At 42.4% G+C, this 18,576-nt stretch overlaps 1 protein-coding gene across 4 annotated transcripts in view; it reads left to right on the forward strand.

Moving 5' to 3' along the window:
* The first annotated feature begins 5,561 nt into the window (after positions 1 to 5,561).
* The window catches only part of LOC106581812 (coiled-coil domain-containing protein 9B), a 48,603-nt gene continuing 35,588 nt past the window's right edge, over positions 5,562 to 18,576 (forward strand). The window contains exons 1-6 of one of the 4 annotated variants that reach the window (XM_014164217.2): positions 5,562 to 6,112; positions 12,717 to 12,818; positions 14,199 to 14,303; positions 14,499 to 14,654; positions 14,827 to 14,994; positions 18,259 to 18,330. In XM_014164217.2, coding sequence (XP_014019692.2) covers positions 6,101 to 6,112; positions 12,717 to 12,818; positions 14,199 to 14,303; positions 14,499 to 14,654; positions 14,827 to 14,994; positions 18,259 to 18,330 — 615 coding nt within the window. In that variant the 5' untranslated portion in view covers positions 5,562 to 6,100. Of the gene's footprint in view, positions 6,113 to 6,186; positions 6,778 to 12,716; positions 12,819 to 14,198; positions 14,304 to 14,498; positions 14,655 to 14,826; positions 14,995 to 18,258; positions 18,331 to 18,576 lie in introns of those variants that run through there. The other 3 variants (XM_014164303.2, XM_014164457.2, XM_014164366.2) reach the window with 3 other exon arrangements.

Raw genomic sequence — 18,576 nt, forward strand, 5'->3', positions numbered from 1 at the left:
CCCATCAGTGATGCAAACAAATGAGACATACAGTTTTACTGATAAATCCTTGTCTTATTGGGTCTATTCTATAAAATATTTTTGTATGTGACAGAGAACTGGCTCATTTAGCACTTTACCAAATTTGCCATACTGAACCACTGAACCAGACTGAACCACTAATCCATGGCCCTATATAACACCAGTGACAATGGTCTCATTGGGGCTATCTAACCCTATAGTCTAGTTGTGCCTTAAATTAATAGTATATATTGAAAATAATCTGTATATCAAATCAAAATCTGGTATTATCCTTGTAAATATCAAAGTTATTTTCTGCATATAAACAAGAATTGCATAAGAACACAACCATTCTCACATTAAAGTGAAAGCCTTACCTGGTGCAGAATGTTGACAGACTGTACATAAGATGTATATTCAGTTTGTATTTATAAGATAGAGCATTTTTGATACATCGGTAGAGTATAAAATAACCACACCCAGTCCTAATTTGATTACAGGTGGATGGGTGTTTGTGCGTTGGCCAGGTAAAGTAGGGCGGAGAAATGAGACAATGAGTGATAATAAGTGAATGACTGAGAGTAACACCCTAAATGTTGTCATGATGATGATATTGACAGTTGAAAACGAGGTGGTTGAAAACAAAGACGAATTAGGACATCATAATTATGTCAAACCTAAAGATCCAGGAGATGCACATTTCAAAAAGAAGATAAGATGAAAGAAGTCATCTGAGGACAGCTTGACTTGGCCCACCCATCTTAATACTGTACATTTAAAAGGAAGAGCATAAGCTAATTGTAGCTAAAGATGATCAACAACTCCCTTAACTCAAGAGAGAACACTAAAACCAACCATAATCTCTTTAGTCTTTGACAGCATGATTGGCAGTTGACAATTCATGCAAATTGCTGAAACATCAGCGGCTCTTTCCATTTATGTGAAATCTACTATTAGTTTAGTCAATATTTTAGTATGTGACAGAGAGCTGGTTTATTTAGCACTTTACCAGACCTAACTCAGCTAACCCATGGTCCCATATGAGATCTGTGACAATGGTCTCATTGGGGCTCTCTAACCCCATAACCTAGTTGTGTCTTTCAGTTGAATATCTAAAGGTTTATCATAGGCAATAAATATTATATATAATATATAAAATGTTTTTTCCTTCATCAACAATGACATGACAACATAGACTTATGCATGAAAACATGCAAACAAAGGCTGATTGATGCAAGCCTGTGAATACCTGCAGTATGGCAAGTGAGGCGTTTACACTACCAACCAGAAGGATAAAGCAAGTACTCCACCTAGAGGTTAAAATGCGTCCTTACTTGCCATATTTCCACACAAATTACATGGCTCGTCATCTGCAATTTGCACAGATGCTGAACAATTTTGATTTGAATGAAGGGTGCACACTTTGCCATGATGATATGTTAAAGTTTTGATAGCCATATATGTCAAAGAGTTGAGATAAGTTTACAATAATACACACTGCAGTCACCATCTATCCTATAGCAGATACAGTTACCAAAGTGTTTTACTGGCCAATCTTCCACCGTGGCTTGCAACATCTCAGGTATAGATAGCTAGCAATATTTTGCTCTCTTGTCTTTCAAATAATTTGACTTGCTAAATTGCAATCCGTTGAGGACAGTTAAATTGATTTGTATATTTAGCTAGTTCAATTCATCATGCATGCAGGTTATGCATGACAATTTATAATTGAGTGTCATTGCAAATCTTTTAATGTGCTGTTTAATGCAGTTATTATTGTAAGTATGCAACCATCTTTTTAGCAAATCAACTTTCAACAGTTGGGCAAGTGGGTATGGAATACCTGCACGATGAGATTGGCTATGTGGAAGAGGGCCTAGCCCCGTAGTGACCATGCTGTGAACCAGGGCGTGAATGTTTTTTCATCTTCACTTCACCTGCTGGAACTCAGTGAGCCTATGCAGCCTGTGACAAGGCCGGCGACATTCCCAAGGTCTTTTTAAACATGGGAATTATTTTTTAAGAGGTCATAGTTTATATAACAAGACTAGCCTACTGTTCTCACCTGTCCTGACATTTGAAAGGTTTCCACTAGTTACCACAGCCACAAAGTAAAAATTGTCTATATCGTAAAAATGTATGAAAACAAAAATGCCCTTTTTGGTCTTAATTTAAGGTTAGGGTTAGGCATAAGATTAGCAGTTGGTTATGGTTAGGTTTAAAGTTACATTTTAAGAAGATAAATTGTGGAAATAGGTGACCAATTTGAAACTTGCATGTTCTGATCTAGGCCAATGTTTGATTACTCTTAATCGGCTATTCCCAAACAGGGGTACGTGCAATGCCGTCGGGGGTACGCCAAATAAAAATCTGATTCACATTTTCAAACAGTCCATTTAGATTTTCCAACGGGGCTGTACATTTTAGTGATGTTTTTTTCTTGCCTAAGTATTTTTTTATTTTACCTTTATTTAACTAGGCATGTCAGTTAAGAACAAATTGTTATTTACAATGACAGCCTACCCCAGCCAAACCTGGATGACGCTGAGCCAATTGTGCACCGCCCTGTGGGACTCCCAATCATGGCCAGATGTGAAACAGCCTGGATTCAAACCAGGGACTGTAGTGACACCTCTTGCACTGAAATTCAGTGCCTTAGACTGCTGCACCACTCGGGAGCGCCACTCGCTGCGCCACTGAGTAGCCTCGTTTCACTGCCAAAAATAAGATTAAACCATCTAGTGTTCAGCAAAATAACAACACAATGTCAAATACAGGTAGCCTAGTCAAATAATTAACATCCAATCACATTAACCATTACTCTCTCACGGGAAACCTCCACTCTTGCGCGGACATTTAGAAATGAAACATGGATATTTGAAAAATAAGCTATGGGAGTTTTTTGAGCGTGAATTAAGACTACTTTCATGTAGTAAGACATGTATAAAAGCAACAGATACCGTTAATAAGAAGGGGCTAGAAACGTCTTACATGTATATGGTGAGCTACCGATAGGCTAGGACCGATAGTCTAGGACCGATAGGCAAGCCCCGTATTATTGTGGAAGACTTAATTCTTCCTGCTGCCGTGGATATGGCTGGGACAATGCTGGGGTAAAAGGCCCAAAAAACTATACAGACAATACCTTCATCAAACACTGTTTCACGACACATCAGTGACATGACAGGAGATGTTTTGAAACAATTACTGCTTTGCATACAAGCCAGTGAATTCTATGCATTACAACTGGAGTCAGACATGGCGGGCCTGGCACAGCTCCTGGTATATGTCCGTTACGTTTATGGGGGGTCTATTAAGGAAGACATCCTCTTCTGCAAACCACTGGAAACCAGGACAACATGAGAGGATATTTTTAAAGTACTGGACAGCTTTGTGACATCAAATGGACTTTGGTGGTCAAGATGTGTTGGTATCTGTACTGATGGCGCAAAAGCCATGACAGGGAGACATAGTGGAGTGGTAACGCGCGTGCAAGCAGTTGCTCCCGACGCCACTTGGGTACACTGCAGCATCCACCGAGAGGCTTTTGCTGCCAAGGGAATGCTTGAAAGACGTTTTGGACGCTACAGTGAAAATGGTTAACTTTATTAAAGCAAGGCCCCTGAACTCTCGTGTATTTACTGCATTATGCAATGATATGGTGCGCTGGTTATCAAGGGACAAAGTATTGACGCGCTTAAAGTTCTCTTTACTGACCATAATTTTCACTTCTGACCTATCTGGGTGATGTTTTTTCTCACCTGAATGATCTGAATCTAGGATTACAGGGACTCCCCACAACTATATTCAGTGTGCGGGACAAAATTGAGGCTGTAATTAAGAAGTTGGAGCTCTTCTCTGTCTGTATTAACAAGGCCAACACACAGGTCTTTCCATCATTGTATGATTGTTTTGTGTGCAAATTAACTCAAGCTTACGGACAATGTCAAATGTGATATAGTGAAGCACCTGAGTATAAGGGCACAAGGCGAGACCCAGATACAGACACAGGAGGCAGATGGTTAGAGTCCAAGATGTTTATTAACAATCCAAAAGGGGTAGGCAAGAGAATGGTCGTGGACAGGCAAAAGGTCAATACCAGTTCGGAGTTCCAGAGGTACAGAATGGCAGGCAGGCTCGAGGTCAGGGCAGGCAGGATGGAGTCCAGAAAAACAGACAAAGGTCAAAACCGGGAGGACAAGTAAAAGAGAATAGAAAAGCAAGCGCGCAGGAAAATCACACTGGTTGACTTGAACATACAAGACAAACTGGCACAGAGAGACAGGAAACACAGGGATAAATACACCATGGAAAATAAGCGACACCTGGATGGGGTGGAGACAATCACAAGGACAGGTGAAACAAATCAGGGAGTGATACTGAGTGAGTTGGGTGCGCAATTACGCAGGTACTTTCCCGAAACGGACGACACAAACAACTGGATTCGTTAGACCCTTTCATGTCCTGCCTCCAGTCCACTTACCGATATCTGAACAAGAGAGTGTCATTGAAATTGCAATAAGCAGTTCCCTGAAAATTGAATTTAATCAGAAGCCACTACCAGATTTCTGGCTAGGGCTATGATCAGAGTATCCTGCCTTGGTAAATCGAGCTGTTAAGACACTGATGCCCTTTGCAACCACGTACCTATGTGAGAGTGGATTCTCGGCCCCCGCTAGCATGAAAACTAAATACAGGCACAGACTGTGTGGAAAATGATTTAAGACTGAGACTCTCTCCAATACAACCCAACATTGCAGAGTTATGTGCATCCTTTCAAGCACACCCTTCTCATTAACCTGTGGTGAATTATTCACAATTTTCAATGAACAAATATGTTTTTATATGTAAGATGGCTAAATAAAGAGCAAAATTATTGATTATTATTATTTGTGCCCTGGTCCTATAAGAGCTCTTTGTCACTTCCAACGAGCTGGGTTGTGACAAAAACTCACACTCATTCTTATGTTTAATACATGTATCGTATAGTGTATGTGTGGCAGGCTTAAAATGATGGCAAAAAACAACATTTGAAGGTGCACTGACCCTGGTGCTAGAGGGGGAACATAGCTGGAGGTTGAATGTTTGAAGTGGTACGGGACTATAAAAAGTTTGGGAACCACTGCAGTAAATTACATATTGCTGTTTTTCTAAAATAATAATCTTAAAGTATTTGTAAAATACCACTGTTGAGAGCCTTTTATATGTGTAATCCTCTAGCAATGTTTGCTATGTGGGCCTAAGTGTTATTTAACCCAGAATAGTGTGCTGGGATGGTAACTTAATACTCTATCAAAGAAGCTGTCTGTCTGAAGCACTCTGGGAAAACTAAGCCACTGAGTGCAAGTCATAGTGTTTTGATTTCCCTGCCGCTTCCTTGAGCAGTCTGGCATTTGTCTGCCTGGAGCATGCCCTTCAGGAGGAGTCGTGGGAAATCCTGCAGGCAACACCCCCACCCCAACCGATACCCTGCCTGGGCACTCACACTCACAGACAAACCAGCTGTTAAAGAGATGGTAGGGGGATTGTTCTAACGACCAAATACATCCATCTCATTATGGGCTGGTACATGTTTGGAATAACATTATGACAGTGGCTGCAAATAGAACGCTGAATGGTACTTACTGGACTGCAGTTATTTGTATGGACGGACTGTATCACTCTTAGGAAGACCAAAGATTTGCTTACTAAAAATAATCTCCCGTTTCCCTTTAAATTCAGAGAGGTGGGTAGGAGTGAGTGTATTGGGAGGGGGACAGTATTTAACCAGTTTGTTCTGAGCAGAGGACAGAAGGAGGAGGGGACAGGCAGGGAAAGGGGTGTGAGAGGTAATTTTAACTGAGAGCAAGTGCTCCAGAGAGAGGGAGAGAGCAAGAGCATGTGTGTGGGAGGGACAGAGAGTGAGAGAGTGTGAGAGCAAGCCAGCGGACGGGGGCTGTAAATCCGTTAACAGGGGCGCTCTGTGCATTTGTTAGACATCTTGGCTGTCAGCCCAACTTGGCTCATTGTAATCAAGGCATGGTCGTGGACTCCAAGCAGCCCTCTCCGCCACCTCGGCTGTTGCCTCGCGTTTGGACCCAGCCCAGGTTTCAACGCTGACATGGAGAGACCTGTGAGTGCCTTCTCGCTCTCTCTCGCAATCTTTCTCTTGCACTCTCTCTAGCTCTTTCTCTCCCTGCCTCTCTCGTTGTCTCCTGCTACAGGCTAGTCTCTCTGCTCCCCCCTTCCTCTTGTCTCCAGCTGGAGGTTATAGCTGTAACTAAATGCAGTGCTTCAGTCAGACATCCTGGCTCTATTCTCCTTCCTGGCCTACCAGTAGGGGCTGGGGATGCTGGGTGGGAAGGGACTAGAGAGAGAGAGGCTCTGCCGACCTCAGTTCTGCAGGCCTCCCTGCCTGGGCATGGGTGCCATAAACTGGCGGTCTCATTGCCTGTGTGGGTGTTTACGTGTGTGGGGCTCAGCCAGCTACCGTGTGCTAAGGACCTGCCTCCTTCACAGGCGATCACAGTGACAGGGGCTCGGAGAGAGAAAGGAGGTACCCCAAACCCAGACGGGTACATCCACATCCCCCTTACAGCGTTTTTCACGTGTGGTGTCTGTCCCTCGCTGTGATACTGTAGCTGGCTGTTCTTGTGAGCCGCCATTCGCCTGCATGAGTGCTGGTGGTGTTCCTTTCCCTCTCTGTCCTATTCCTGGTGTCATCATGGCCTGTTTTGTTTGGATACCCTGACAACCAGAAACTCTAAAGCAGCTCGGCACTTCCCACCCTGCCTCTCTGTGAGTCCCAATTTCTATCTCACTGTTTTCACAGGCTTTAGATTGAATCTGATGCTATCTCGTCCTGTTAAAGCTATTTGCTAATGTTCAGTTTGGGCTGTCTGTGAATCATTGCCATTGGCTACGCTGCACTGGAAACATACTTAAAGATTTTCAGTCTGTCCATTTAAAAAAAATAGTATGGCTGATGAATGTGCCATATTCCGACTGCATGTTAAGGTTTTTGAGGAATGTGAATGTTGGTCTTAACATGGAGCTTCAAATAATATATTCCTTTCTTCAGTCAATTTTAAAACAAGACATTTGACCAACGCCCCTCTTCCAAAATCTCCTGCCATCTGCGCCAGGAGTGTGGCAGCCACTCTTTGTGGCCAGTGCAGTGGCAGTGGAACGGCTTGGAAGGATCCCGTGCAGAGTCAGAGTGCTGTGTGGTGGAGGCTACGCTGGGAGTCATTGTTCTGCAAAGTGGAATGTCACATGGAGCAGCCAGGATCATCTTTTGTCGTCCCTTTGGCGGCGGTGGGTGACTGGCAGGCAGGCAGCTTTGCAGTGTGTGCCACCTCCTGGCTCTCTGTCTGTGGCAGTCGAGCTGTCTGCTAGGTCTGGGCTGCAGACATCACCGTAGTCCCTTTTTATATGGGGGAATTGAACAACAGGGGGTTGAAAGGGATATGTTTGTTATGGTTTCCTCCCTGGTTAAGATTGTCACACTGCCTCTCTGATGTCAAGTCATTGTATAACTAGATTTGATAAGGCCTGGGTCTAGCTTTGTTATGGCCACTTGTTGGCTTTGTTGTTTGTTTAGACTGTCACCATTAGTGTTATTTGCTGTATATTTTGACCTTTCATACTCTTCATGATAAACCCATTACAAGGATGACAGGGGAAGGACAATGACAGAATTGGCTTTGAATATCCACTTTATTGCCCTCCTGGCTCTTGTTGGTGTGTGTGCATATGCATTTGTGTGTGTATTGTAGGTGCTCACGGTTTAGTCGCCTCATGAATGCTAGCCTTATATGAAGGATCTAGTGAGCTTTGGGAATTGTATCTCAGAGTGGTGTTTCTGCTGTGCCAATACAATCTGGTCACTTTCCTCTGAGCACTGTGCGTGGCTGTTATTTGTTCAGAACTGACACTACAGTTTGTGTGGTGTGGGTGTTCACTTAGCCTGGAGAGGAAACAAGTGTTATTCAGCGCTGCATCATTAGCTCTGCTCAGGGCATCCATGTGCCTTTTTTAAAATGTTCTCCGTTTGAGTTTTACTTGTCAGCACAGACACTGCTGGAGTTGTTTCTAAAGGACCCACAAGGGATCGCAATAATGCAATTTCACATCAACGCCAGCATTTAATTAGCAGATCAAATAATCATAAGTTGAGATCAAAACCTGCTGCTTGTACAGTTAGCTGTAAGCACTTGTTTGCAGCTCCCAAATAAGATTTTTGACTGAACGTAGTGATGGTAGGCTACTTCTCTTTCCGTAGTATCACATACAGTACCAGTCCAAAGTTTGGACACACCTACTCATTCCTAGGTTTTTCTTTATTTTTTACTGTTTTCTACATTGTAGAATAATAGTGAAGACATCAAAACTATGAACTAACACATGGAATCATGTAGTAACAAAAAAAGTGTCAAACAAATCAAAATATATTTTAGATTCTTCAAAATAGCCACCCTTTGCCTTGAACACTCTTGGCATTCTCTCAACCAGCTTCATGAGGTAGTCACTTGGAATGCATTTCAATTTTAATTTAACTAGGCAAGTCAGTTAAGAACAAATTCTTATTTACAATGACAAACCCAATCAGAGCCAGATGTGATGCACCCTGGCATCAAACCAGGGACTGCAGTTATACCTCTTGCAGTGCCTTAGACCGCTGTGCTACTCGGGAGCCTCAATTAACAGGTGTGCCTTGTTAAAAGTTAATTTGTGGAATTTCTTTCCTTAATGCATTTGAGACAATCAGTTGTGTTGTGACAAGGTAGGGGTGGTATACAGAAGATAGCCCTTATTTGTTAAAGGACCATATTATGGCAAGAACAGCTCAAATAAGAACTGAGAAACGACAGTCCATCATTACTTTAAAACATGAAGGTCAGTCAATGCGGAAAATGTCAAGAACTTTGAAAGTTTCTTCAAGTGCAGTCGCAAAGACCATCAAGCACTATGATGAAACTGGCTCTCATGAGGACCCCCATAGGAATGGAAGACCCAGAGTTACCTCGGCTGCAGCGGATTAGTTCATTAGAGTTACCAGCCTCAGACATTGCAGCCCAAATAAATGCTTCACAGAGTTCAAGTAACAGACACAACTCAACATCAACTGTTCAGAGGAGACTGCGTGAATCAGGCCATCATGGTCGAATTGCTGGAAAGAAACCACTACTAAAGTACACCAATAATAAGAAGAGACTTGTTTTAGCCAAGAAACAAGAGCAATTGACATTAGATCGGTGGAAATCTGTCCTTTGGTCTGATGAGTCCAAATGTAAGATTTTTGGTTCCAACCGCCATGCCTTTGTGAGATGCAGAGTAGGTGAACGAATGATCTCTGGATGTGTGGTTCCCACCATGAAGCATGGAGGAGGAGGTGTGATGGTGCTCTGCTGGTCAAATCAAATTTTATTGCTCACATACACATGGTTAGCATATGTTAATGTAAGTGTAACAAAATGCTTGTGCTATCAAATTCACAACTACCTTATACACACAAATGTAAAGGGATGAATATGTACATATAAATATATGGATGAGCGATGGCCGTGCGGCATAGACGAGATGCAGTAGATAGTTTAGAATACAGTATATACATATTAGATGAGTAATGTAGTGTATGTAAACATTATTAAAGTGGCGTTATTTAAAGTGTCTAGTGATACCTTTATTTCCATTTATCTAAGTGGCCAGAGATTTGAGTCTGTATGTAGGCAGCAGCCTCTCTATGTTGGGGATGGCTGTTTAATTCTTACGACACCAATCCCATCAGCGGGACTGAGTTTGACAATAGCCAGTGAAAAATCAGAGCGCCAGATTCAAAACCACAAATCTAATAATTTCAATTTCTCAAACATAGGACTATTTTACACCATTTTATAGATACACTTCTCCTGAATCGAACCACGTTGTCCGATTTCAAAAAGGCTTTACAGCGAAAGCAAAACATTAGATTATGTTAGGAGAGTACATAGACACAAATAACCACACAGCCATTTTCCAAGCAACTAGATGCATCACAAATACCCAAAACACAGCTAAATGAAGCACTAACCTTTGACGATCTTCATCAGATGACACTCCTAGGACATCATGTTACACAATACATGCATTTTTTGTTCGATAAAGTTCATATTTATATCTAAAAACAGCATTTTACATTGGTGCGTGACGTTCAGAAAATATTTTCCCTCAAATAATGCCGGTGAATCAGCACAACAATTTACAAAAATACTCGTCATAAACGTTGATAAAATATTAAACTGTCATTCAAAGAATTATAGATGAACATCTCCATTAGGCAAACGCTGTGAAAGATTTCAAAAAAGCTTCACTAGGAAAGCACACTTTGCAATAATCTGAGTACTGCGCTCAGAAAAATACACTAGGCAATACAGATACCCGGCATTTTGAAGTCATCTAAAATCATAAATTGCATTAGAAATATTCACTTACCTTTGATGATCTTCATCAGAAGGCACTTCCAGGATTCCCAGGTCCACAACAAATGTTGTTTTGTTCGATAAACTCCATAATTTATGTCCAAATAGCTCCTTGTTGTTCACGCGTTCAATTAGCTACTCCAAATGTAGGAAGCGCGCGGAAAATGTCACGACGAAAAGTAAAAGAATGTTCTATTTACGTTCGTTCAAACATGTCAAACGTTGTAAAGCATCAATCTTTAGTGCCTTTATAACGTGAAACTTCAGTAATATTCTAACCGGACGATTCCAGTGTCTTGAAAAACGTTTTAGAATACAGCTACCTCTCGCGTGAAGGCACGCCAATGAACTGATGTCCTTCCCTGAGTCAACAACTTCCCCACCTTCTTGTTCGGTCTCTGTTCATCATAGAAGCCTCAAACAACTTTCTAAAGACTGTTGACATCTAGTGGAAGCCTTAGGAAGTGCAAAATGAATGCTTAGTCACTGTGTGTTCGATAGGCAATGACTTGAAAAGAGTCCATGCATCAGATTTCCACTTCCTGGTAGGATTTTTCTCAGGTTTTTGCCTGCCATATGAGTTCTGTTATACTCACAGACATCATTCAAACAGTTTTAGAAACGTCAGAGTGTATTCTATCCAAATCTACTAATAATATGCATATCCTAGCTTCTGAGTTTGAGTAGGAGGCAGTTTAATATTGGCACGTATTTAATCCGAAAGTGACAATACTGCCCCCTATGCGATTGGTGTCGTAAGAGGTTCAACAGTCTGATGGCCTTGAGATAGAAGCTGTTTTCAGTCTCTCAGTCCCAGCTTTGATGCACCTGTACTGACCTTGTCTTCTGGATGATAGCGGGATGAACAGGCAGTGGCTCGGGTGGTTGTTGTCCTTGATGATTTTTGTTACCTTCCTGTGACATCGAGCTGTTGGTGTCCTCGAGGGCAGGTAGTTTGCCGCCGGTGATGCGTTGTGCAGATGGCACTACCCTCTGGAGAGCCTTGCGGTTGAGGGCAGTGCAGTTGCCGTACCAGGTTTGAATGTTTTAGGTGACAACCAAATTTCTTCAGCCTCTTGATGTGTTCACCACGTTGTCTGTGTGGGTGGAGCAATTCAGTTTGGCCGTGATGTGTACGCTGAGGAACTTAACTTTCCCCCTCCTCCACTACTGTCCCGTCGATGGGGTGTGTGTGTGGGGGGTACATTCAGTACCCATTAAGTCCAGTCTGGACTTCTAACATATTTTATCAAGTATTTTTATGTCGCATTAAAAAAAAATTGAAATTAAAGTCATAAAAGTTCACGAGAGATTAATCTTTCATTTTATCTCCACTTTTCTTATGGAAATTAGGGCTGTGTACGTTAGAAATGTCTAAACTTAGATTTTGGTGGGCTTAATAGGTACACTTACCCTAATGCCATCAGAGACTGCTACGAGAATGCTCAGGGTCAGAAGCCCAAAGTTTACCCAGATTGTATTTTGGATTAGATTCTCCATCCCTGTGATTTTTGCCCTGAATACATTTCAAAATGGTGTGTCTGTCAACTTACCAGCTGTAGTTTTTATTGTTAATTGGATTTGTGTTATTAGGCCTAGTGTCCTTCATAGTTACTGTAATGCCTATTGTTCAGTCAAAACCACAGAGTGCCACAGTGGTATGACATATGAAATGCCTTCTGTTTTAAAAGCGGGGTAACACACACCCTGTTACAGCCCCATAAGAAGTAATCGAGGCTTTAGTCAGAGGCCTTTGTCCTATGAGGAGACATGCTGCTCTGTTCTGTAGTGCTGACGGCATCAGGATGTTTAGGATGCTTTGCTCTGGTATTCCTACTGGGTAACTGAGCCCAATAATGAACAGTCCATCAGGACACGTATGTTCGTGGGTTTGTGTGTGTTTACTACTGTTACTGTGCGTGACCTCAACAGACACAATTGGTGTAGAAAGACAGAGATAATATTTCATACTCATTCATGGATCCGTCTGTAAAGCACATCAAGCCGAGAATTGTAAGAAGAAGATTTCATCAGTGCTTGCTACATATTGTTGGCCGGATTTTGCTGGGTTAATCATTCTGAATGCCCATCATGCACTGGATTGTTTATTGTAGATACTGTAGCCACTCACAGGTAGGCTGGGTTTCTGTACAGCACTTTGTGACATCAGCTGATGTAAGAAGGGATTTATAAATAAATTGGATTGATTGTTTGAGGTACCAATAATATTCTACATTAAGGCTCTGATGAGCTCAGTATTCTCTCTCTCGTCCCCAGACCCCCAGTGACGTCATGTTGAAGAAAGAGAAGGATGTGGAGCTGGATAAGAAGATTGAGGCGCTCCGCAGGAAGAATGAAGCACTCATGAAGAGGTACCAGGTGAGTTAGTGTTCAACTGTTCTTACTCTGAAATAGAGACACCATTTTAGAGGATTGGGGTTGAGGATTGGGGTTGAGGATTGGGGTTGACAAAGACCTGAATATTTGTTTTTAATTATACAAATTATTATACAAAATTCTTGCAACCAATATAATGTTTATTTATATGTGTGTGAACTTTTGGAAAACATCACAGCACAGTTGAAAAATATATGGCAAATAGAAATCAGAACTGGATGGTCTTCAGAGATAGATTGGAGGGGTTGAGCGTAGCTGAAGGATGGGATTAAAAACAAACAAAAGATAACTATTGTAAAATACATTGTGTCTGTAAAATGTATATGGTATGTGTAAGCTGGAAGTAGAAGCCAAAGTGGTGTTGTCCATTAGTTTGCTCCAATTAGGGGAGGGGTGGTGGGGTTAGGGGATAATAATACATGTAAATGTATTTTAAAACATATACAGTACCAGTCAAAAGTTTGGACACACCTACCCATTTAAGGGGTTTTCTTTATTTTTTACTATTTTCTACATGTCTTAAAGTAATGATGGACTGTTATTTCTCTTTGCTCATTTGAGCTGTTCTTGCCATAATATGTACTTGGTCTTTTACCAAATATGGCTATCTTCTGTATACCACCCCTACCTTGTCACAACACAACTGATTGGTTCAAACACATTAAGAAGGAAAGAAATTCCACAAATGAACTTTTAACAAGGTACACCTGTTAATTGAAATGCCTTCCAGGTGACTTCCTCATGAAGCTGGTTGAGAGAATGCTAAAGAGTGTGCAAAGCTGCCATCAAGGCAAATGGTGGCTACTTTGAAGAATCTCAAATATATTTTGATTTGTTTAACACTTTTTTTGGTTACTTCCATATGTGTTTTTTCATAGTTTTGATATCTTCACTATTTTTGTACAATGTATATAATAGTAAAAAGAAATAAAAACGCTTGAATGGGTATGTATGTATGTATGTATGTATGTATGTATGTATGTATGTATGTATGTATGTATGTATGTATGTATGTATGTATATATATATATATATATGGGGGATTGGAAATTATGCAGACAATTACATTGATGCAAGCTACACTCTATATGCAATATTAAAGCTGATCTACCCCCTAAAGAAAGAAAGAAAAAAAAGACCTGCCGTCTTTCTGGAATGGTTTAATCCTCATATCCCCAAACCAAGTGACTTTGGAAACCTTCGATAATGATAAGTATCTAACAACTAGCCTTGTATGGAGTGAAGATCTAAGACAAATACTGCATTTTAACTCACCTTTTTTACAGGGTTTGTTGACGACTAATAATAATATCAGGTTCCTGATGTTGTCATGTGTTTCATGTTCTGTTTCATTCCATGCAGGAGGTAGAGGAAGACAAGAAGAGAGCGGAGAAGGAAGGAATGGTACTGCAAAGCCCTAAGGGTAAAGCAGGGGACTTAACCATCACCATCAACAAGTCTACCAGCGTGAGTTGCCCCGTCTGCCTACAGAGATGCTTTTACATACAGAATAGTTGTGAAATATGAATATTCTTACCAATACAATTAGAATGTCCATGTTGATGAAAGACACCATATGCATACACATATATTATCAGCAATAGAGATGTATTACTGAGATACTGTGATTCACACTGTCATGTTCACTTTGCTATTGAGTAGGATCCCCGTGTTGTGATGACCAAACCAGGCACGGGTGGTTCTCCCACCCTAAAGTGGGTCCAGGAGCTTGGGGAGAGGGAGGCGGAGGGGAACCTGCTGTGCTCTGGGCGGGGCAGGAGGAAGCAGCTACTGGTCACCATGGCTGGCAACACAAAGGTAAACAACATGACGAGCCTATGAGGGACAGCAGAAATGATCAAGTTCTGTGGCCAACTGTAGTCAAATTATGCCATTGAATGATACAAATGATGTTTAGGGCCAGGACTTTTTTCTGATAAGGTCACTTGGAAATGATTCATATTGATGATCCATGTGTGTTTGATCCCAGGGTAAGAGGGTGGTGAGTGAGAGGCTGGAGAGAAGGCCAGGTCCAGGTTCCCTCAGTCCACTGGATGTGAAGAGCCCTACAGAGGACAACCATCACCGTGTGGAATCAGCAGCAAGAGGGAAACACCAGCACACTCACACAGCAAAGAGGGACACAGGACCACAGGTCGTCAGTGCATACTTTGGGCCGAATCCTAGCTTGAGACATGAGACTCTAAACTGAGAGTCCTGGAGGAAACCGATAGGCCTATGTCATAATAGCCTGCTTTTTATAGATTGATAATATGGCAGTCAGCTATGCACTTTTTTACACTGACAAGACTTTGGCTAGTTTATATTGCTTCCACATCATTCCCTGCTCTGTACCATGTTGTCTAGCCACCTTCCCCTTCCCTCCCCTCCCTTGTGTCTGTCCTCTCATACGCTGCTCTCTTGTTTTACATAGTTGTCAGACATGTTAACAGGCCCCTCCCCTCCTGTAAAAAAGCACAAAGGCTGTTGGACAGAGGGAGGGCTGCAGGGATGGTGATTGACTGGGGAGTGGGGGGCAGGACTGTGAACTCTTCTGTCACACTGGTCTGGCCTGGAGCTATTTGGGCCTGCTGTTTTTTTTATTGTTATTTTATTTAACTTGGCAAGTCAGTTAAGAACAGTCTTATTTACAATGACGGCCTACCCCGGCCAAATCTGGACGACGCTGGGCCAATTGTGTGCCGCCCTATGGGACTCCCAATCATCGCCGGATGTGATACAGCCTGGATTTGAACTGTAGTGATGCCTCTTGCACTGAGATGCAGTGCCTTAGACCGCTGCGCCACTCGGGAGCCCTGAGTGTAGCTAGTAGCTTCTGTAGTCAGAGCTGAGAGGGCTCCGTTGACATACAGTTTGTTGAAAAATGAAAATATCACATTTGATGGTATATGGTGTATTGTTTTCCACAGTGTTCTGATCTGGAGGGCCATTATACTGTAGCAGAGCCCCTCAAGCAGTCCTGGTGGGGTGTAGATGCTGTATTCAGACAGAGCCCACAGCAGACATACAGCTTGTTAGTCCCTCTGTCTCTACAGTGGCCTGGCTGTTATCCTCATGAGACTGTAGGGAGAAGTATTCATCCAGCTGATCCAAGGCTTTCATTATATTCACTCACACTGGGCAGGCCATTGAGAATGACTGCAGCGAATAACTTGGAAAATAGATTTTGTGTTTGTGTGTTTTCCTCCAAGGAGTTTTCTTTCTTTAATTTTGGTTTTCAGAGCCATTGTTTAAGTTTACCATTTAAGGACAATTAAGATGGTCCTTACTGAGTTACTGTATTTGAAGTCCCTAACATCCTGCCTCTTAGGGCTGCTCTTAGCTCTCTATTACTTCATGAGTTATGATTCGGTGATGTGATATGGTCATTTATAAATACGTACAGATGGAAACGTTTTAAAAGAACTGCCTGATGCAGGTGGTTTCATAGAAGCTGTGCAGGCACACGTACGTACATACCATACACACACACAGTACTCCCAGCTGCTCTGTGAAATGCCACACGGTTTCTGATTTAGAGCCCTTGGGCACACAGAGTCTTTGGAACAGCTGCTAGTGCTCTGACTGACGTCTGGAACACACAAGAACACACACACTCTTACACGCACATGGCCCAATCAACACACTGACGCACACTACCGGCAGCTGATCCTCCAGCACTAAAAAGTGAAAACCAGCCAGTCCGTCAGGCTCTGTGAACAGAGAGTGGATCTGTGCTACAGGAGGAGTGGAGAGCTGCACAAAGCTGTAGTGTGGGACAGGACAGACAGACCGAGGCTCCAGAATGATCTAGAACACAACCCTGTGTTTACAGGCTGCTGCTGCTACTGCCACGTCCAGTGAAGTTAACGCGACAAATGTACAGGGTGAACAGGATGTTCCCTGGCTGTGTTTCTGGCCTATATCTATCTGGTCAGACACTCGTAGTCATGCCATGTACACTGAATCAGCGTTTGAGCCATGGCCAGTGTTTGAGACAGCCGTGAAAATCTAGGCCTGTTTGCCAGGTCCACTTCTATTTGGACCCCGCTTACATAATGTTGTTCAGCCTCTATATGGCGGTGATTGCTCTGCAGAACACTCTCTTCAGACAGCCAGCACTGTTACTGCAGCAGCATGGTCCCTATTAATCCACGGATGGCTATGGTTCACTGTCCAGTCTTCCTCTGGTCTTCTGTACCACTCCTAGTGATGAGGGGGGAGAGAGGTTTGAGACTGGGAATGGATGACGACTGGAGTGTCAGTAGGAAAGGATGAGAGTGACAGGGAGAGCCTCAGGGTGGTACTATCACTACAGGCCCTGGGATAGAGAGAGAGGAAGAGATGGAGAAGAGATAACCAGGCTTGCAGACAGGTTGTTTCCAGTCTCTGTTACTCTCCTAAACCACAGAGAGTCTGCTCTCCTCCGCCACATTGTTTCCCCATTCCCGCTGTCATGAAAATCATGATTTAATCTAATTAACATTTGGCTGCCTTTTGTTCAGAATGGGCTCATTATGCCGCCAATGACAGGACAGAGTGGACAGCATGCCAACGAAGGGGGAAAGAGGGATGGAGATAGGAGAAGAAAGCGAGTGGAATAAAGCGTGTGAGAGAGGGGGAGGAAAAGTGATTTACAAGAGTTGAGGGAGAGGGATCCTTTTTGAATGTGCTCACACAGGGGAACAAAACCCCAGGCTCAGTGGTGTGACTCCGAAGGTGTTCTATCACTGCTCGGACAAGCTTCCTGACTGTTTCCAAAACTCCCTGTACCTCTCTCACTCTGTCTCACACTGTTCTGGAGATGGCTGTTAGTAGCACCAGCAGTCTAGGGTTTATCCAGTAGTGGAACGTTTAGAAGGTTGGGAGAAGAGACGTTGAATTTAATGGATACTGGGAAGAATATTGTCTTAAGAATATAAATAGTCCAAAAACATATATGAAAAAGGTCATAGAAAAACTATTGGGTAAGGGTCAAAGTATTTTTTTTAATTAAAGTCTCTTGTTCCCACCCCTCCCCAGTGCTATGCACTGGGATGTATATAATGGATATATCGGCAAGAAATTGTACACTTGGGACTGTTTGAAAGGGGATCAATTAAACATTGCCTGTTTTTTATTTAAAAAATCCCCAGTTGGTATTCTGTGAATTCTGTGTAAAATAGGTATTTCATTGTGTCTTTGAAAAAGGACTATGATATCATGTGTCCACTTGGGAGCAGTGTAGCTCTTTGAAAGTCTGAAATGTGCTGCTGAGGATAGGAACACATTCATTTTTGTGACAGCAGTATCAGTGGCAGCAGTGGGACCTGCTGTAGTACGATCCTTCTGTATAAGGACTTAGTTGATAGACATCATCATGATTTTTGTGGTGCTGATAACTTCTTTCTCTCTCCTCCATTCTCTCTTCTCTCTCTTTCAGCATGAAGTGGGGCAGGGGACGTGTTTGACAGAGGAGCGTCACTGGCTGTCAGAGTGTGAGCCTTACCACCAGGTAAGAGACCAGACCCCTTCTTATTAGCACCTAATTGTTTACTGTCTTAAGCCAATCAATTACCATGAATATAAATGTAACCTAAGTACCATATTACCAACATTTCATTATGCATTCTTTCATATTTTGTTTAATTGTCCAATTGTGCATACTTAATCTTCTTTTGAAGAGTGTGTGCATTGTCCATCATAGGATAATCCATGCCAAATCAGTGTGCACATGTCAGTGTAGGTGCTGAGTAACTCA

This window comes from Salmo salar, chromosome ssa01, assembly GCF_905237065.1.
Source record: "Salmo salar chromosome ssa01, Ssal_v3.1, whole genome shotgun sequence".
Lineage (NCBI taxonomy): Eukaryota > Metazoa > Chordata > Actinopteri > Salmoniformes > Salmonidae > Salmo > Salmo salar.